This window comes from Monodelphis domestica, chromosome 2 (genome assembly GCF_027887165.1).
Source record: "Monodelphis domestica isolate mMonDom1 chromosome 2, mMonDom1.pri, whole genome shotgun sequence".
NCBI classification, from domain to species: domain Eukaryota; kingdom Metazoa; phylum Chordata; class Mammalia; order Didelphimorphia; family Didelphidae; genus Monodelphis; species Monodelphis domestica.
The window spans coordinates 172,964,992-172,986,378 of NC_077228.1; the positions used below are offsets into that span (position 1 = coordinate 172,964,992).

The 21,387-nt window shown below is 40.2% G+C and overlaps 1 protein-coding gene across 6 annotated transcripts in view; it reads left to right on the forward strand.

Annotated features, from left to right (window-relative positions):
* NUP210L (nucleoporin 210 like) overlaps positions 1-21,387 on the forward strand; it is a 162,755-nt gene that overhangs the window by 101,966 nt on the left and 39,402 nt on the right. For all 6 annotated transcript variants that reach the window (XR_462017.3, XR_008916302.1, XM_016430373.2 and 3 more), the window contains exons 22-28: positions 569-696; positions 4,782-4,914; positions 5,107-5,169; positions 5,480-5,659; positions 6,599-6,679; positions 6,769-6,900; positions 10,591-10,749. Coding sequence is in view for 4 of the 6 variants with exons in the window: in XM_016430373.2 (XP_016285859.1) it covers positions 569-696; positions 4,782-4,914; positions 5,107-5,169; positions 5,480-5,659; positions 6,599-6,679; positions 6,769-6,900; positions 10,591-10,749 (876 nt within the window). In the remaining 2 variants the exon portion in view is untranslated. The remainder of the gene's footprint in view (positions 1-568; positions 697-4,781; positions 4,915-5,106; positions 5,170-5,479; positions 5,660-6,598; positions 6,680-6,768; positions 6,901-10,590; positions 10,750-21,387) is intronic.

Consider the following 21,387-nt stretch of genomic DNA (forward strand, 5'->3'; position numbering starts at 1 on the left):
TTACATACTAAGCATGGGGAGTGAATTTTTTAAAACCATACCAGAGTCTCTGCTTTTTATAAATAGGTCACATGCAAAAACTAAATTGTAATGAAGATATACATGGAATCAAAAGCAAAATACTAAAAATAGTGTGCAGAGATTAAGTAGCTTTGGTTAAAGGAAGCAGGAATGCAAAATGTAACATAGCTCTTCACTCACACCTCCAACACACAGTTTCAACAGCTTAGTTCCCCATAGGACTGAGGTTGGCCTTGGATTCTGCTCTTTGAGACCTTAAGCTTGGCTTGTCTGTACATAGTAATAATAATCATAATTTCTTTGAAGTTTAAAAACCACTTTACATATATCATCTGATTTGTACCTTCTAACAACCCTGTACAGTAGGTACTGCTGGCATCCTTCTTATTTATTTGAGGAAACTGAGGCTCAGTGATTCACTCATAGTCATGTAATTTAACAAGTATCAGAGGCAGGATTTGAATCCAGGTGGGCCTGATTCCAACACTATTACATATGTTGCCTTTCAACCAAAAATACTCAAATCTACCATTTTCTCTTCTCTCAGGTTGAGATTGGGAAGTCTGTATTAGTGACAGTAAGAGTTCTAGGCTACTCCAAACGCCCATTCCGAAATAAGTACTTCAGAAATATGGACCTAAAACTTCAATTGGCTTCTACCATAGTCACCCTAACGTGAGTATCGTCAGTAGTTCTTTCTCCCTATTTTAGGTCTCTCCTTACAGCCAAGAGATTCTTTCACATATTCTAACTCCTCAACTTCTCATTCCTGTATTGCCATAAAACTTTTTCTTTCCTAATCTTCCTTGTTGTAAAAATATTCAGTTGACTATCTGAACCACTCCCTCAACTTGCATTCACAGGCAGAGGATGGGTCCCCAGAGGATAGCCATTACCCTTGGATTCTAAAGTTATCCTCAAAGTAACTTCTTAAACTATAGTTTCTGAGACCCTATTGATATATTTCCATGAACAATCATCCAGTAGCACATTAGTTCTTAGCAAAGGCACTTATTAAGATGACATAGTGAAAACAATAACTACAAAAGAACTCCTCCCTTCATAAACCTGTGACATATTCTCCTACATATACACATGGTATCTAGGGGAAGAGAGAGCAAAAAACCAAGTACAGTCAGAATAAGTTTGTGAGATAGGTGCTGTTGCTATCTCCATTTTACTGATGAGGAAACTAAAAAGACAGAGGTGAAGTGACTTCAGGGGTCACACAGCTGGTAAATGTGCGATAAGATTATGAATATGAAGAAGACAGAAAAGAATGGAAAAACCTTAGTTGAATTTTGATGCAAAGTAAAATAAGCAAAACAAAAAAAAATGCCCTGTTTCTACAACAATGTAAATGGGAGGTGGGGGGTGGAGATCAGCTAAGTGCAGTGAAATTGTAACAATCCAGGTTGGCAACAAAGAAGGTAATTATAACTGTTGGACCTGATGGACATCAGTTGCTTGCTAGTTTATATTGAATGAAATTAAGCATTTAATATTCATTGGTTATCAAAAAAAACTCACCTATAGTATGGAAAGGATATCTACCAAGGATCTTGCAACACTTACACTTGGTAGAAGCAGCCTTTCTTGTCTCAGCATGGACATGTGTCTGATTGTTATGGGGGTACAGATGTGTACCCCTAGGGTTCTGGAAGTATACTTTTTGCAAGAATGCAAGACTCCAACTTAGCTTAAAAACAAAAAAAGAAATTTATTAATTTAGGAGGTAAGGTTGAGAATGGCCAGGAAGATAGCAAGGTGGAACAGCAAGATGAGGAGCAGTTCCTTGGGAGGACAGCATGAATGGAAAGGCTGTTACCCCAGACGACATCAGTTCTGGGGATTTTATACTTTTTACAACAGAGAGTGTTAGTCACCTAGGCATTTGGTGAGGTGGGATGATCATCTGCCTGGGTACATAAAGATTCCTTAGTTTTAAGGAACCAACTGATAGGATCGATGCGTGGCCTCGAGGTGCATCTTTCCATCCATCTCAAATCTAGAGGACGATCAAAGGAAGATAGTCATCTCAGGACCCTGGAGGGGTCATTGGGTGTTTTTAGGCTCAGAGTCATGAGGATGCAAGGGAGCTTCCCTGACAATAGCCTGCCTGGGTTTCTGGGGGTACAGTGTCCATGTCATGATCAGTCTCAGACAGTGGAATGATTATGTTCAGTTTTGAGCTACCTGCCATTTCTGACATGCCTGTATCCCAGGTAACAGGCCTGGTACCATGCCAGTACAGCCAACATCAACAGGAAGCTCCTTCAGAATTTGAATTTGAGCCTTAACCCCCTGTTATGATCAAATCTCAGCTTTGTCACCTTTCAGGGATACTCATATTTTACAGATACTATTTCCTCCTTCACTCCTTCTCAAATGTATATGTGATCCTTTGCTGGCTTTATAACCAGGTCATAATTTGGCACTCTCCTGGGTCTTTTCTTTTCCCTATCTATTCTATCTCTGTGATTTCTTTAGTTCCCATGTCTTCAATTTTTATTTCTCTTCAGATGATTACAAGATTTGTATATCCACCCCAAATTTCAAACCAGAACTCCAGTCCTACATCACCAATTGTCTTTTAGATATCTTGTCAAGGCCAGCCTCTAGAGAGACCCATCCTCCACTGAATTGTGCTGCTGCTCTCCCTAATCCTCTCTCTCCTCATGCTGCCCCCAGTTATGTTATGCCCCTGTCTCTCTCATACTTAGAAAAAAACTTCATTTGATGCTGCCATCTCCACTGGCAATTGTTTTATGTTTCTCCTTTTCAGCCCCAGTCTTTGAGAAAGCTACCTGAAATAGGGGCTTTCTCTCCTACTCATTTCTCAGTCTTCTGCAGCCTAATTTCTCACCTCATCATGCAACTGAACCTGCCCTTTCTAAAGTTAAAAATGTTCTCTTGTCATTTGTAATGGCCTTTTCTCAGTTTTCATGCCTCTTGGCCTTCTTTGCTTTTAAACTGTTGATAACCATCACCTCCAAAGATATTTTCTTCTTTAGATTTTTGTGGCCTTGCTCTGTCCCATTTTTCCTTCTATCTGTGATTGAGCCTTCTCAATCTCCTCTGCTGGCTCTATAAACAGGTCATACCTCTGGCACTCTCCGGCATCTTCTTTCCTTTTCTCTCTATTCTCTCTTTGATTTCCTCAATTCCCCTAGATTCAATCATTATTTCTATTCCAATAATTCCAGATTTGTAGATCTACTCCAAAATTCTTTCTTTTCTTTTAAACCCTTACCTTTTGTCTTAGAGTTAATCCTAAGTATCAGTTCCAAGGCTGAAGAGTGTTACCCTAGACAATTTGGGGTTAAATAGCTTAAGTTGCAAAGCTAGGAAGTGTCTGAGGACAGATTTTAACCCAAGACTTCCCATTCCTGGACCTGGCTCTCTATCCACTGAACCACCTAACTGCTCCATCCACCCCAAATTTCAAACCTGAGTATCAGTCCCACGTCACCAACTGCCTCTTTGGATATCCATTTGAGGCAGCTTGAATTCAGCATGTTCAAAACAGAACTAATTTTTTTTCCAAAAAACTCTCTTCTCTTCACCACTTACACATTACTATTGAACTCCATTATCATCCCAGACACTCAGGATGGCAGTAGTGTTATCATCTGTAACTCTTCACTCATACTCACCTTCCATCTTATCATTTCTTTCTCCACAGAATCTCTCAATATCCCCATCTGTCATACTCACATAGCACCACTCTAGTTCAGGGCCTTTTTTCACTTCTTCTGTAATAGCTTTCTAATTGGTCTCCCTACCTCAAGTCTCTCCCCTCTCTACTCTTTCCACTCATCTGCCAAGATGATTTTCCTGAGGTGCAAATCTGACCACGCAATAAATTCCAACAGCTTCATGTTACCTCCTGGTACAGATATAAACTATTTGCCATTTAAAGCCCTTTCCTAGATCTTCCCTCTTCCCACACATTACTTCCTTCTACACACACTGGTCCAGCTCTGCCATCCTGCCTGCTGCTTCTCACGCCTCTGGGCTTTGTCATTGTCTATACTCTATAGCCACAAAATCCTTTTTTTACATTAAAGTAAGTGCCTACTCTGTACCAAAAGAAAGGCCAAAATACTATCCCTGGTCTCAAGAAGCTCACATTGTAATAAGGAAAACAGTTTGTGAATAATCATATATACCGTAAATATATGCAGAATACATAGAAACCACTGGCAGTCAAGGAATGAAGTAGAAGGGTAGTGTCAAATACTATATGAAGGACCAAGGAATTTGACAGGAAAAAAGAGTTCTTGGAATTTGCAACAAGGAAGTAGATCATCAGTGATAAGGAAAACAGAAGTTTCAGAAAAGATTTCTCATTTCTAAAGAGACTCTTGGGACTATTATAGCTTATGTTTATAGGTAGCTTTGCTGGTAATCCCCCTCATAGAAAATAGGAAATATAGAACAATGAAGTGGTTTGCCATTCCTGCCAGTGTGAGATGGGGCCTCGTTACATATTTGCTTATGTTGCTGTTATTCTCTTAGAGCTCCAGGACAAACCTCTGCCACTCTAGAGCTTCCTGCCATTGCCCAGAAATGTGTCTTGGCTTTGGACATTCATTTCTGATAATTAAATTTTGGCATCTTAAGTAACCCAGAACCTTTTGAATCTGAATGAGCAAGATATGAAGTCCCTGGCAATTTGCCTACCTAACTAGGAAGGCCCATAGCTTGGGTACTACCAAGATTGTGCAACATTCCTGGCAACTCATTAATCTCTACAGGTTCATGGAGGAACAAGATGAATACTCTGAAAGCTATATTCTTCGAGCTGTCACCATTGGGCAAACCACATTGGTTGCTATTGCCAGGGATAAGATGGGAAGAAAGTTCACATCAACCCCCCGACAGATTGAAGTAAGGAAGCCCAAAGTTCTTATTTCATCCTCTTTCTGAGCTTTGACCTAAGTTGCCCATCTTTCTCTGTTACTGTTTGCTCTTTTTGGAACAAAAACCCTAAAACATCCTTTAGTTTTAAAAAAATGATAGCCTGGGCAGTTAAAAGAACTAATTTGAATAATTTCTTTCCATTTCATTCTTTCTTCAAAGGTTTTTCCTCCATTCAGACTTGTTCCAGAAAAAATGACACTGATTCCAACCAACATGATGCAGGTAATCATAAAGGCAGAGGAATGAGATTCAGTCCTCCCACTTCTTGTCGGCTTCCTTCCAATCCTAATTCTAACAGGATCTGACTAAAAGGGAAAAGAACATTTTCTTTTAACTCTGAAATGCAGTGTAAACTGGCACTCAGAGACTTCTGAGCTGTTTCCAGCTCATCTATTTATTCTCCAACTACTTTGATGTGAGATACGCAGTGAGAAAAGAGGTGAGGGGAGGAGACTGAGGGAACATTTTGGAAAGTAGGATGAGGATTCTTTTCATGCCCCAATGTTCATTGTTATGTTTAAATGAATTGCAGGTAATGTCAGAAGGTGGACCTCAGCCTCAGTCTATCATTCACTTCTCCATCAGTAATCAGACTGTGGCTGTTGTTAATAGGCGGGGACAGGTCACAGGGAAAGTGGTTGGCACAGCTGTGGTGCATGGAACCATCCAGACAGTAAATGAAGATACTGGCAAAGTCATTGTATTTTCTCAGGTACATCTTTTTGACTCTCCACTTGGGTTCTCTTCCTTTTCTTTCTGAGAATATTGGCATTATAGAAAGACCCTTCCCTTTCCCTTTAACATAACCTTTATTTGAAAATCCACAGCACACTTGGTCCCATTCTTCTTTTTTTAAATCCTTACCTTTCTTCCTAGAATGGAGACTGAATAGGAATTCTGAGGCAGAAAAGTAAGTGGTTTGGGTTTTTTTAAAAAGAATATTCTACTTTGTATCATTATCATATTTATAATTTTTTACAGCAAAATAATGATCCAATTCCTTTATATACACCTCTTTTCGGCTAATGAATCACTTCACAGCCTAGCCCCAACTTAACTTTCCAGCTTTTTATACATTATTCCCCTTCCCTCTGTGGCCCAGCAAAACTCAATTCACACATAACATTTCATCTCTCTTCTCCATGTCTTTTCACAGACCCCCAGGTCTGTAATCCCCTCATTCCCCTTACTCTGTTCTTCCTTACCTCCTCTAAGAATTCCTCATTTCCTTCAAAACTGAGCTAAAACACTACCTTCTAACTGTATACATATTTTCTCCCCAATAGAATGGAAACTTTTTGAAAGATGGGACTATTTCATTTGCCTTTGTATTCTTAACACCTAGCATAGATATACTCTCACACAGTAGGCACATGGATTGATACACTGTGTTTGTTGATCAGTTTTATTTAACCATTCCATAGTCCGTGAACATCTACTTTGTTTACAGCTTTTTTTTTTTGCTACTACAAAGTGTATTTCTTTGGAATTTCTTAAAGAGAAAAGTCACATTCTTGGCTCTAATTGATATTTTGAGCATTGCTCCTACTAACAAAATTAACAATGCAGTTGGAGCCCCCACCTAAGCTCCTCTGTTCATACTATAAATACTCCTTTCATATTTAATTCCTTCCTTCACTTCACTGGACAGGATGAAGTGCAGGTAGAAGTTGTCCAGCTTAGGGCTGTAAGGATCCTTGCAGCTGCCACACGTCTTATCACAGCTACAGAGGTGAGTACTAGGCCCCACTTCTAACTGAAGCTATCATTCCACCACTGTCAATTGAATAGATAACTAATATTATTATGCTTTTTTCTCAGATGCCTGTCTATGTCATGGGGGTAAGCAGTACCCAGACTCCTTTCTCCTTCAGCAATGCAAACCCTGGACTCACATTCCACTGGTCAATGAGCAAACGAGATGTACTGGACCTGGTACCCAGACATTCTGAGGTATGGGTTCATGAATTATATTACTGTGTCTGGATCTTGTTACTGTTCTTTTTATTAGTGCATTAGGAGCTTAGGCTGACTCTTATCCTATAGACTATAAACCTTATGGACAGAAAGGCAGAAAAGTAAAGGAGAAAATCATATAGGAACAATAAGAGTTGTCTAGAAGTTAAGTATATGTGACATAAAAATTTCATCTGCCAGTCACAGAGAAGTTTGTTGCTATTTCTATAGCATCTGTCCCCAACTCTTAAGATCAAAACATTCTCTAAAATTAATGTGAGTTTTTGAGTCAAAGTGATACCAGTTGTCTTTCCTATGTATAGCATTTGGAAGAATATGATAATTCCTTCTCTGGTTTGGGAACTTATTCCATATCCTAAATATATTTTTACTAAAAGCATGCTAAAGTCCCCATGTGCTAAATATGCTTTCTTAGCCAAAAGTAAATAAACTACTAGCCCAACTCTATGTCTTAAAGTATGTCATCAGTGCTTTTTAGTCGTATTACTAGTGTTAACTGACTCCTAATCGTATTTTAATGGAGTAGCTTTTTGGCAGAGTAATCACATAATTGTTTGTCATCTGTCTTCTACTATGCTGGAGCCATTTAAAAGAGATGTAGATTTTAGGTTAAATAAAACTGTGTATTGACTTATTTCCCCACTGGAAAAAAATGTTTTTCATAAAATTTGATGGGGTGGCAGGGAAAGGCAAAAAGTTGACTTATGACTTGGTAGAGAGCATTGAGGGTATCTTAATAAAAATAGATTTCAAGGGCAATATTTCTTTTAATTTTTTTAATTTATGAGCAGATGTCCATGTTACAAAAACAGCAAACTATGAAGAACAATCACTTTTACACAGTGTTTAATATTATAATCAAATAAAATGCTGTGAAGTTAGACATATTTGATAATAGTTATAATCATATTTGAGCCAAGCAGTAGTTTGTCATAAGTAGTAATCAAGATCAAAGTGACTCATAGACAGTGATCACAATTTTACCCAAAGACCCCTTCTTCCCTAGGTAACATTCTGACCACTCTGATTTCAAGGGTCCAGGCTCACATTCCCAGGGCTGAGTTCAAGTCAGAGTTGGCTTTACAACTGCAGAAAAGCTGCATAAATTAGAATTGTGGGAACATTTCTGGGAGAGCCAAAGAGAAAGGAGAGAAATTGGGCAGAGTGAACTGGGCATGGAATAACACAACCTAGATGGTCAGGCTTCTCTGCTTCTTAGAGAGGAAGCCCTCTCCATCGACAGAGTTAATTATCCCTCTTATGCTTTCATGGAGGAACAGAAATTAGATGGATAGCCCAAGCCTTAGGCTCTGAATAAAAAGTTAACAAAAAGTGAACAAAGCACAATGGTTCTTACCCGGGAGAAGAACTGAGAGCTTCCATCAATCTCCTTTTCTGGCCTGGAGTAGGCAAGTAATGTGATTTCGGAGCAATAGAAAAGCCCTTTCCAAACTGATTGCAATTTCGCCAATTAGAATTTATAAGAAAATATCCCTAGAAAAGTGAAGAGGAGATATCATTCCCACTTTAGTAGAAATTCATTTAATGGATGCTTTTTTCATCCTGTGTTTGGCTTTTAAAGCATCTTACAACCTGTCCCCTTCCTGTTTCCAGTCTTTTTATACTTCATGCACTCAAGCCATCCCTCTTACACAACACTCTCCATCTCCTGATTTAGCTTTTTTATTGACTGTCTCCCATGTCTAGTATGTTCTCCATCTTCACCTGTACCATCTATATTCCCAGATTTCTTTCATTACTAAATTTGAATCTCACCTTCCTCTCTCTCTCTCTCTCTCTCTCTCTCTCTCTCTCTCTCTCTCTCTCTCTCTCTGTCTCTCTCTCTCTCTGTCTCTCTTTTAACCCTTACTTTCTATCTTAGTAATAACTTTAAAAGAGAAGGGCAAGGGCTAGGCAGATGGGATTAAGTGACTTGGCCATGATCACACAACCAAGAAGTGCCTTTGAACAGATTTAAACCCAGGTCCTCCCAATTCTGGTGCTCTATCCACTATGCTACCTAGCTGCCCCTCAAATCCCACCTTCTTGAAGAAGCTTTTCCTACCCTACCCTCTCTGCTAGTACCTTCTCTCTGAGATTATATCCCATTTACACATCTTGTATATTCATATTGGTATCTACATTACTCTCGTAATTATTATATATTGTTGCAAATTGAGAGCAGGTACCCTAATATGCTTTTCTTTGCCTGCCTATCCCTAGGGTTTAGCACAGTGCCTGACACATAGTAAGAGCTTAATAAATGTTTATTAACTGACCTAATTGATGAAAATTTAAATGAAGGAATAGTTAATTCTTAAGTACTCTGTGAGAGTGTTTTGTGAGTTTTTTAGTTAGTTTGTACATCACATTCTGCATGGCCTGCACTACTTTTTCATAACCTTTTATCAAATTGATCTCTTTGCTATAGTAAAAACCTTGGTTTTGCATCAAAGTAAAATAAATTCATCACATTTGGAACATTAAAAAAAGATGTAGTTTGTGTAGCAATGGGGAACTGAATGTGAATTTCCTGGAAAGGTGGGGAGGGAGGGGAAGGAAGTGAAACACACATAATTCAAATTTTTGCCTATATTTTATACTGCCCTATAATTTCTTTTTTCTTTTTACAATTTTTTCCATGGTTACATGATTCATGTTTTCTCCCTCCCTTAATCCCTCTCCCCTCCCAGAGTTATATATATATATTATCACTCAAACCCACTTCCATATTAATCATTTTTGCAAAAGAGCAATCCTTTAAAAACAAAACCCCAAATTACATACCCATATAAACAAGTGACAAATCACATGTTTTCTTCTGCATTTCTGCTCCCACAGATCTGGATGTCTTTATCATAAGTTCCTCAGGATTGTCCTGGGTCATTGCTGCTAGTAGAAAAGTCTGTTACATTTGATTGTGCCACAGTGTTACAGTCTCTGCATATAATGTTCTCCTGATTCTGCTTATTTCATTCCACATCAGTTCATGGAGGTCTTTCCAGTTCTTATAGAAATCCATCAATTCATCATTCCTAATAGCACAATAGTATTCCATCACCATCATATACCAATTTGTTCAGCCATGTAATTTCTTTTTTCAAGAAAATAGCAGGAATAAAAGGCCCTTCCCTAACCAAGTACAACTTATACTCCTGTCAAGTTCTACTCCAATTGCCATCACTCCTATCAGAACTGGTAAATGTAGAGGGGCAAAGAGGAAAGATGATTTCTGTAATCCTAGGACCCAGAAGTTTACCACTCAGCTACATCCCTATCTTTTCAACTTTAGAAGCAAATTGCCTCTCTTTTTCTTCTTCCATTTTGTGCCCTATCCCCACTGGAAGAATGCCTCTTCACCATTCTTACCTACCACTGGCCTCTTAAGGAATGTGAAGGAGACATCTCAGAGCTTGCTGTGTGGCACATACAAAAACTATATATGTATTAGATTATTTTGTGGAATGAGCATGGGCAAACCTTAGAAGGAACTAGAACTAAGGGACTATGACAAAAAAAAAAGAGCAAAAATAAGTTTTTAGTACTCTGACACTTAGAGGTATTTATTTATATCCAACATACATCTCATCTTCTTTTCATTATGGCAGAGAGGAAATTACCCAGGGTTTTGTTGCCCTTGAGCATCTCTTGTCCCATCTCTACCAGGTCTCCCTGCAGCTCCCAGAAGAAAATAATTTTGCCATGACAGTCCATACTAAAGCAGCAGGGCGGACCAGCATCAAAGTCACCGTGCGCTGTATGAACATCTCGTCTGGGCAGTTTGAGGGGAGTTTATCAGAACTGTCAGATGAAGTCCAGATCTTGGTAAGTGCCCAGATCCAAGTAGTTTCTTCTTTCTGTGGCAGAAAAGCACAGGAACTTGCTTTCTCATCATCTTTGGAAATTTGTCTGAAGAGAAGTCTAGAAAGAAGTAATCGCTGCCAGGAAGGTCTGGATAGGCTTCTGACCCCAAGGTCTTTAACATTTTGGTCTCATGTCCTCCTTATAGTCTGTTTCATTTCTGTGTCTCGCTTCCTTTAGTCTTCCTCTCCCCAAAAGCAGAAACCAACACCAAAGTAGCAGGGTAAAGATCAAATGGGGTGGGCAGCTCCTGAGCTGGTGTGGCTCTGTACCTCTCACAGGTATCTTGAGGTTTATTGTTCAGATTTGTTCCCATATACAATTAGCCACAAAATTCTCTAGCATAGTGGAGATAATTATAATACAGAAAAAGAATTCTTAGACGGAAGCTAAATGCCCTCATTTTTAAAACAAAAGAAAATGCCTCATTTCAGGGCATATGTCCACTTCCTGTTCCTAAGGATCTGGGACTGGATTTTTTTTTGGTTCTCAGCATCTTGTTAGTAGGAAATACACTATGACACAGAAGTCACCTGGTTTCTTGAATGTGCTTCTACACTCTTTTTAGCTTTGTAACCTTATGGGGCAAGTCTTTTAGTCTCTCTAAGTCCCAGATTTTTTATCCATTAAAAAAAAGCCATAAAATTATCTTCCCTGCCTACTTCACAGAATTGTTGTGATTATTAATGGAAAGGTTTATTCAACTTCCTTAAACTAAAAGAATCCCAGTCTTTGACCTTTCACCTTTCCTGGTGCTTGGTGGTGCTTAAAGAACTTTTGAGTCTGTCTTTAATTATATGATCTTCTTGGGGGCAGCTGGGTGGCTCAGTGGATTGAGAGCCAGGCCTAGAGATGGGAGGTCCTAGGTTCAAATCTGGCCTCAGACACTTCCCAGCTGTGTGACCCTGGGCAAGTCATTTGACCCCCATTGCCTAGCCCTTACCACTCTTCTGCTTGGAGCCAATTCACAGTATTGACTCCAAGAAGGAAGGTAAGGGTTTTTTTTTTTAATAATAATAATTATTATTATATGACCTTCTTTTTCAAAAAGAGATTGGAGGTAGGGGAAAAGCTAGGTAGCACAGTGGAGAGAGAGCCAGGCCTGAAGTCAGGAGGACATGAGTTCATATCTGACCTCAGACACTTCCTAGCTGTGTAACCCTGGACGAATGACTTAACCCCTGTTGCCTAGCCCTTTGCCGCTCTTCTGACTTAAGACTGATACTAAGATAGATGGTAAAGATTTAAAATAAGAGAAAGGTTGGGAACTGATCAGGAAGAAAAAAAGAGATTTTTGCTACATAGTGCAGACGAGGCTCTGCCTAAACCAAATTAAAATCCTGAAATATTATTGTGCAATAAATGATTAATGTGAAAAAATTAAGAGAAACGTGGGATACCATCTGCTTCTGGAGGAAGAACTGATAGGGTCTGAAACCAAACCAAATCAAACTTTTTTTTACTTAACTTTTTTTCAATTTGAGTTTCCTTCTACAAAAGGAATATGGAAAAATCTTTTATATGGTTGTACATATAAAACCCATATCAGATTCCTTATTCTCTCATCAGTCAGGATAAGGGAGAGAAGGAGAGAATTTGAAACTAAAAATTCCTTTTAAAATGTTGGAAACTTTTTACATGTAATTGGGGAAATTTTTTTATTGTTATTATTTTACCAATTACATGAAATAACAAATTTTTACACAAGTTTTCCTACGTTATATGGTTGAACTTTCCCCCTCCCGGTGCTGACAGGCAATTCTATCTGGGTATTATGCAAAACATAGTTCCATATTGTTCATTTTTATACATGAGTAATCTTATAAAACCAAAACAATTGGGGGGAAACTTCAAGTAATTTAAATTTTTTTAAAAAGGTGAGAGAAATGTGGAAAGCTTTGTATGAATTCATACACAGCAAAATAAGTTGAACCAGAAGAACATTACAGAATGTTCTGTTCTGTTCCACATTGGAAATGAAAAGATCGCATAAAGGAAAAACCAGTGTTATTGCAGAATTAGTTTTCTGTTTCATAAAAAAAATAAAGACTGGAAGACAAGAAATAACTGATGCAGAAACAAAAGGCATCCATAAAATGTTTAAGTTAATTAACTAATGAAGATTCCAAGCTTATTGCTCCAGGACTGTGTATGATGATCACCACATAAATGACAGATTTTAAGCTGGGGCAGATCCTAACAACCTTGTCCTCTTGAAATATGGACTCAATAACAAATGGTATGTATTTTCTGCATTCCATACTAAACTAAGTATAGAGAGATTTATTACAAAAGCTGGCCACCATAAATCCTTTGACCAGTTTTGGATACTACTTAGCCATAGACAAACATTAATTTAGCAGTTGGTATTCATAAGATGTGGTCTTTGTCTAGCAACCAGAAAGTTTATACCCTACTGGAACAACCTATATACATCCATAGTGGCATTCTCAATATGTATTATGTGAATTCAAAATCTATATAGAAGTTGCTGATCAATAAGACAGACATGGGTTTTCCTTAGAGCAATGAATTAAAGGAGTTGGTAGAGTTGGTTTCATTGTACCCAAAAGCAACAAAAAATATTATTTCATGGGATACCAGGGCTTCTTGCTTTTCAGTGCTTATGATGAACCTTATTAATGAAGCAGTTGGCAAAGATTTAAGTGCCTGCTATGCACTAGGCACTGTCCTAAGTGTTGGGGATACAAGGATAGATAAAAGGTAGCCTGTGCTCTTAAGGAGCTTACTTACTGTCTAATTGGGGAGACAACATGCAAGGACTATATGCAAATAAGTTATAAACAGGATAAAATAGAAGTAATCAACAAAGAGAAGATACTAGAATTAAGTAGAGTTTGGGAAAGGTTTCCCATAGAGGGTAAGATTTTAGCTGAGACTTGAAGAAAGTTGAGGGGAAGATCATAACTCCTTTAAAAATCATTTCATCTTCAATGCCCACATTTGTTGTGGATGAAGAAATAAACAGATTCTGTGATGAATGTGAGTTCCTCCATACAAAGTCAGTATGTTCCTTGATACTTGGTGACTTCAGCATAGAGATTGACATAGGGGAAGATGGTTCAAACTAGTGGTAGTCTCTCAGTGACCGAGAATGACAATTGTCTTTGTGCATTATCATCTATTGATGTACCCTCATGTAGCTTTGAAGTCCAAAGACTGAGGTGCAAAGTTTGTGGCATATGGAGCATGGGACTCCAGTTGTTACGAGAGGTGCGGTTGTGGCCTGGTGTCAGCGTTCACGCGCAGCGGCAAGACGTCAATGTCGTTCATCTTCAAAGGTAGTGGCGGCATGGTTAATGTGGGTTCGCCAGCTGCTTCTGATAGAGGCAACAAGTTCTAGTTGCTTTGGTGTAATGCCAGCCCACTTCAAGCTTGACTTTAGCTGATCCTTGTATCTTTTCTTTGGTCGGCCTTGTTTCCCGAGTCCAGCTGACAGTTCACCATAGAATACCTGTCTTGGTATTTGCTGTGGGTCCATGCGAATGACATGTCCAGATCATCATAGCTGGGTTTTGAGGACCATTACTTCGATGCTGGTAGAGTTGGCTCTGTCAAGGACTTCCTGATTGGTCATTCGGTCCTGCCATAGGATCCTCATGATTGACCGGAAAGAGCGTTGGTGGAATTGCTCCAGCTGTTTCATGTGCTTCCAGTACAGTGTCCATGTCTCACAACCGTACAGGAGCAAGCTGAGGACCACTGCTTAATACACTTTGAGCTTCATTGCAGTGCTTACACTGCTGTGTTGGAGGACTTTGGAGCACAGCTGCCAGAGTGCCTGGCTGGCCTTTTGGATCCTGGCATTAATCTCATGGTCTAGGGACCCGTCGTTGGCGATGGTGCTGCCCAGGTACTTGAAAGTGTTGACTTTAGAAAGCTGCATGCCATCAATTGTAATGTATGGCTGGTTAGTTGGCCTCCCTGGTGCAGGTTGGAACAGCACCTCTGTTTTGCTGAGGCTGATAGTCAGGCCAAACAGTTTTGTTGCGGTAGAGAACCTTTCCACAATGGTTTGAAGATGATTTTCTTGGTGGGCCATGAGAGCACAGTCATCTGCGAAGAGAGCTTCCAGGATGAATCTCTCTGTTGTCTTTGTTTTTGCAGTCAGGCGGCGAAGGTCAAATAGTGAGCCATCCAGTCGGTATTTGATGTAGATGCCCAGGTCTCAATCCATCACAGCATCTCCTAATACTTAGGTGAAGAATAGGTTGAATAGCGCCGGAGTGAGGACACAGCCTTGTTTCACGCCATTGAAGATGTTGAAGCGATCGGAAGTCTCTCCACCAGATAGGACTTCCCCTGTCATGTCGAAATGAAAGAGCTGGATCAGTTTGACAAATTTTGATGGGCATCTGAGCTTGCTAAGGATCACCCACAATGCATCCCTGTTCACTGTGTCAAACGCCTTTGTCAGGTCTATGAAGACAATGTAGAGACTCAGGTTCTGCTCAAGGCATTTTTCTTGCATTTGCCTCACCGTGAAGACCATGTCGATGGTGCTGTGATCTGGTCGGAAGCCACATTGTGATTCAAGCAGGTTCTGCTCTGAAACAGATGACAGGAGTCTGTTGAGTATAACACAGGCGAGGATCTTTCCAGCAGTGGAGAGTAGCAAGATGCCTCTGTAGTTGTCACAGGCTGCTCGTGAGCCTTTGTTCTTGTATAGGGTTACGATGGAGGCATCTCTTGAGTTCTGGGGGCATGTCTTCCTCTTCCCATATGCTGGTCAGCACTATGTGGAATGCCTGAAGCGCCTTTCCATTTAAGGCCTTGTACACCTCGGTTGGGATCCCATCTTTACCAGGTGCCTTGCCTGTACTCATTTGTTTAATGGCTTTTTGGACTTCCTCTATTGAAGGAGGGACGTCAAGTTGTTCAATGGTGTGGTTTTGGGGAATCTGGTCAAGGGCACTTTGGTCGACTGAAAAAGGTCGGTTGAGAAGCTGACTGAAGTGTTCTTTCCACCTGTTGCTGACGCCTTTTTTATCTTTTATGAGAGTGTCACTGTCAGAGGATAGCAAGGGAGTGGTGGTGGGTTTTAATGGCCCATAGACAGTCTTGAGGGCACTGAAAAATTGTTTGTAGTTTTTCCTATCAGCAAAGCGCTGGATTTCTTCTGCCTTTTTTTCCCACCATCGGTCTTGCATCTTCCTGATCTCACGCTGCACCGTGGCTTGGAGAGACTTGAATCTGTTCTTTTTAGGAGCAGAGTTTGGGTTATTTTGCCACTCCATAAAGGCTTTGTTCTTTTTGCTCAATAGGTCTTCAATAGCAGTGTTGTTCTCGTAGAACCAGTCCTGGTGGTTGCATTGTTTGGGGCCTAGGACTGCCTTTGATTTTTCCTTCACTGCGTCTCTGAACTGGTTCCATTTCTCGGTTGAGCTTCCAGTGAGTGGTCCCTTGGCAGACAGCTTGTCAACCAGGCAGGACTGGAATGTTTGCAAATAAGATGGATCTCTAAGACGACTCACGTTGTAAAATGCACGAACTGCGTTTTGGATGGCGAGGCGCAATGCGCATTTGAAAAGTCGCTCTAACCAATCGGTGGTCTGTCCAGCATTCAGCTCCTCTCATGGCTCTGGTGATCTGTACATCCTGGATGTCTCGCTGGCGTACAATGATGTAGTCAATGAGATGCCAGTTTTGATCATGGGTGCATCCACGTTGTTTTATATTTGTTCGCCATTCTGAACACAGTGTTCGTGATGGTGAGTTCGAACTCTGAGCATTTGCTGAGTAGCAGTAGGCTGTTGTTCATTTTGCCCACGCCGTGTTTGCCGAGCACTCCTTTCCATCTTTCATGGTCCTGGCCAACGCGGGCATTGAAGTCTCCCAGTAGTATCAGCTTGTCATTTGTGGGCACTGAGTGCAGGACGGCACTCAGGTCAGAGTAGAACTGCTCGATGGTCTCCTCTGTGGTGGTCAGTGTTGGGACATATGCGCTGATGATTGTGGCATACCGGTCTTTGCTGAGAGATAAACGGATCTTCATGAGCCTCTCACTGATGCCCACAGGCAAGTCTGGCAGCTGTTTGAGCAAACTGGTCTTTACCGTGGATTCTGTCTTCATTTGAGGCTCTACCTTTCCAGAAGAAGGTGTATCCAGTGGTGGGTTCGCTGAGTGATCCCTCTTCTGGTAAGCGTGTTTCACTTATTCTGCGATGTCAATGTTATATCGTGCCAGTTCTTTACCGATTAGAGCTGTTCTTCTCTCAGGTCTTGGGGTATTTTCTATATGAAGTAATGTTCTGATGTTCCATGCTCCTAGTAGGAGTTTCTTTGTATTTTGTTTTCGATTTCGACCGCTTAAAGGGATGACCCGCCATCTGCGGTTTGCTGAACGGGTGTTTGTAGGGCAGGCAATGTTTGGGACACCTTTTCTAGTCCCCTCCCTTGATTAGGGTGAGCAGTGCTGTCCTAGAGAGGGCTGCTCAGTCGCCCAGGATGCTACCGAATGTCCCTGCTTCCCAAAGGGCCGAGCGACCACTGGTCCGTGGGCCGCCTACATGCAGGATCGTGACTACAACTGCCAGTGGTCACCTCCACCTGTTGCGGCACCACTCCCCCATCGCTGCAGGTCTTGAAGAGGGTGGACGGGGTTAGGATAGATGAGTGTGCACAAAGATACTTGTGCATGAAAGAGATTTAAATGGAAAAGTCATTGCACAGAAACAGTCCCACTCTCTCAGCGTTGGAAGACTGGGTCCATTGGCACGAAAAGTCGTTACACCTGGAGACTTCTTCAGCTGCATTGGATGGCTGTGTTGTCTTTTGTGCTCCAACACGCCCTAAGCACTCCACAGTGCTTTGCTGCGTCGTCCTCTCAGCCGTTGAATCTTCTTATTGGTTTCTTCCACCTGTTCCACCGAAGCAGTCTTCACATGCTGGGTGAGCAAAGCCCTAGTTCACCAGGGGTCGACCCCGATAGCTACCCACACAAGGTTTGGCCGGCCTGTCGAAGCCGTTGCCCGGGGTGTGGCCGCTACCGCATGCTAGCAGCTACTGGGAGCCACAAGTAAGAGCTGGGTGTCAGGTGGGGGTCAGAGGCTGGAGAGCTGCCCTAGGAGGGCACGACAAGCCCTCCATACCAGAGATACTACCCCTCCCTGAACACCCCATACACCCCTATCAAACTAGATAGGAAGATATAGGTCAGGATTAAGAAATGGAGGGGGGAAGCTCATTATATTCAAACTCCACAGAGTTATATGTTATCAATTTGTATGTCCAAGACAAGAGAGTCAGAAGGTGCTAAATGAAATCGCACCATAAAAAACTTAATCAGTCCACCCTAACAGACACAAAACTACTAGTTACTAATTGGGGCATTATTTTTGAATCAGCTATTCATGTCCAGTAAGATCATCAATTAATTAGAGCAAAAGTCAAAGTATCTACTTTACACTGGTACTGAGAAATGGCAGGCTAGATAAAGGACAGACAAAGCACAGATGTCCCAATAGTAGGGCAACCAGTCCTTCATGTCCCTCCCAGAGAGGCTAGGTGGGAATGACTATTCAGAGCATATTCCCTCTGTAAGCCACCAGATGGTGCTCTGAGCGCAAGCTATTCCAGCTCAGCCCTCTTGCACATGCACAGGACTTAGCAGGGTCCTTTGATTCCCAGCAGTTCAGTCTAAATTCAGTGTCTTATAAACTAAGGGGTCCTGCTGTGAGGCACTGGCTGCCTAAGACCAGTGATGGCCATCATAGCTGCCCTCTTTGGCCTGGAGCCATTCCAAATCTGCAGTTGTGCTAGGCACTTGGGATTCCCTAGAATTCCCAACAGGTACTGTACTCGAACCCTTAGCAGGAGCAACAGGACTTTTGAGAAGTATGAGACAGGCCAAGGTTCTGAAGCAGAAACTCCAAAAAACATATGAAGACTGATCTAGTACCCAACCAAAAAGGTTCCTCTCACTCTGATGGAGTTCTTCAGAATCCCCATATCCTCAGCCTCCTCTATTGCCACCCCCTATAAATTGCTACATGAGTGGCTGACACAATTGTGTATGGATTGAGTATGCTGAGGAGCTCATACAGCACTACAAGAATGTTGAGGCCAAAGCATTGACTGCTGTGGATGAATATATCCAAGATGAGAATATTAAGATCTTTATCAAGATCCAATTCCGAATGAGAGAAAAAGACTGAGGTGCATCCCAAAGTGGAGATGATTTCCATCTGTCAGTTATCTCTCAGGGAGCTGCAACTACCTCTGGTGATTTTTGTGGTTCCCTTTTCAGGGGGCCTTCAGAGAAGAAATGAATATTAATCAGATGGGTATTTTATTGACTTTTCCTGAAAATAAATACTCCCTTCCCTGACATTTCACCTAGAAGTATATGCCTTCTGCTAACTTTCTTTTTGAGGAGTACTACCTTGTCAACTTTTTAACCTTCCTATAACTTCATTCTCAAATAATAAATTATCAAATATCTGTATAAGTATTAGACATAAAATAAGATATCATAAGTTAGAAGAATAGGGAACATATTATTAACTATCTGATTTATTAATAGGAAAGGAATTTATGAGTCAACAAAAGATGGAGAGCATTATGAAATGTAAACTAGACAATTTTGAATAAATTATTGACCTTTTTTGTACAAATAAAACAAATGTTGCCAAGATTAGAAGGAAAACAAATGGGGGGGGGGGAATTTTATAGATAGCCTGTTGGATAGAGGTCTCATATCTAAAATATATAGAGAACTTTATTATAAGAATATGAGCCATCCCTCAATTGATATATGGACAAAAGTTATGGATAATTTTTGTATGATAAAATAATCATATATAAGTATATGAAACAGATGCCTTAAATCACTACTGATTAGAAAAATGCAAACCAAAACAGTTCTGAAATACCATCTCACACCAATTCTATCAAAATGGCTAAAATATAAAAGACCAAAATGACAAATGTTGGAGGGCATGTGGAAAAATGGGGATACTTATACATTTGGTGAAGCTGTGAACTGATCCAACACATCTTGAAGAGCAATTTGAAATGATACTCAAGGTTGTAAAACTATGTATACCCTTAGATCCTGCTGAGTCTATTTCCCAAGGAGATCAGGGGGAAAGAACTCATTTTTTCCAGAATAGTTATAGCAGCTCTCTCTGTGGTAACAAACAATTGGAAATGGAGGGGATACCCATCATTTGTGGAATGGCTAAACAAATTGTATTATATGATTGTGAGAGTACTACTGCCCTATAAGAAATGATGAGCTGGTTCATTTTTTTAAAACTTGGAAAGAACTACATGGGATAATGAACAGTGAAATGAATAGAATCAAGAGAACTTCATACAGAATATACACTGTGAATATTCTATCCAGAGAGTGAACTGAAAGACTTAATTTGCATGGACATGTCTGGATCCTGGATGATCCCTTCATGCCACAGGGTAGGTGGATAGGAACTGGGACACTTATGGATAAATTCTCTTAATAAAAAAAAATGTACAGGTACAATCTCTTCCAAGGAACTAAAACTAATGCAGACTTTTATGGGTTGGTGAGACAAAATAAAACTGAAATGTACATGTACAATAAAACACTGTTCAAAAGCAAAAAATAAAATAAAATAAAATAAGGGTATGAGTGCATTTCTTGAAAATTTATAGTTTGTCAAATTGATTCAGTCCCCATCCCATTTGAGTTTCCCATCTCCTTCCCATAAAACATGAATTGAAGTAATATTTATTTACATATAGAGTACATTTTATTTCACTAAATTTAAAAAAAATGGAAAGATCAGCATTAAAAATCTCGAGCTACTAACAACCTTCTACTAGTGAGATCTGAAATCTCATCTTAGACAGTTTATTATAGTGAAAATAAAATAAATGTTGTTGACTTTAAGAATTCTTTAGAAGTGACACAGTATTGATTCTAAGATGGAAAGTAAGTGTTTTTTTTTTTAAACTGACACTTTCACTTCTAGTAAGTATGAATTTTCAACTTTCTTCTATTCAGGCATCCTCACTGGAATAGGAAAGAGAATGAAAACCCCCATAATAGCTATTAATACCAAGTATGCTTGGTCTTGGAGTCATAAAGTGTAGTAAAGAGTAGTCTTACCACTATCTTATCATTCCATGTTTTTGCATAGGAGGTAAAAATCACATATCCCAACCACTATAGGGATGATATTCAATTTCTGGCCAATGGTCAAGCAAAACTCAAGATCTGATATATCAGCAGTCTGGTCACCAGAGGTTTTTATTTTCCCACAGTCTAGCAGAGTACTGTGTCTCTCTTATTATTAGACTCATATGTCTCTTCGTCTGGCCTCTTTCATATATTTCTCACAAAACAAATCTGACTATGTCAAAATTGTAAACCTTGAAATTTCTCAGACTTGTGAATGTTAAAAATTTCCCCATTGGACTGGGAACATTCCCCCATTTTGATGAGAAAACTCCTTGCTATGGGAGGACCTCTACTCCACCCGTACTTAAGACTGCTTTAAGGGAGAAAACTCCTTGCTAAACAGTGAAAGTACTTGGACCCATGCTTATAATAAGGCAAGGAGTTCTTTGAGCCATGCCTGTTTTTTAGAATTGATA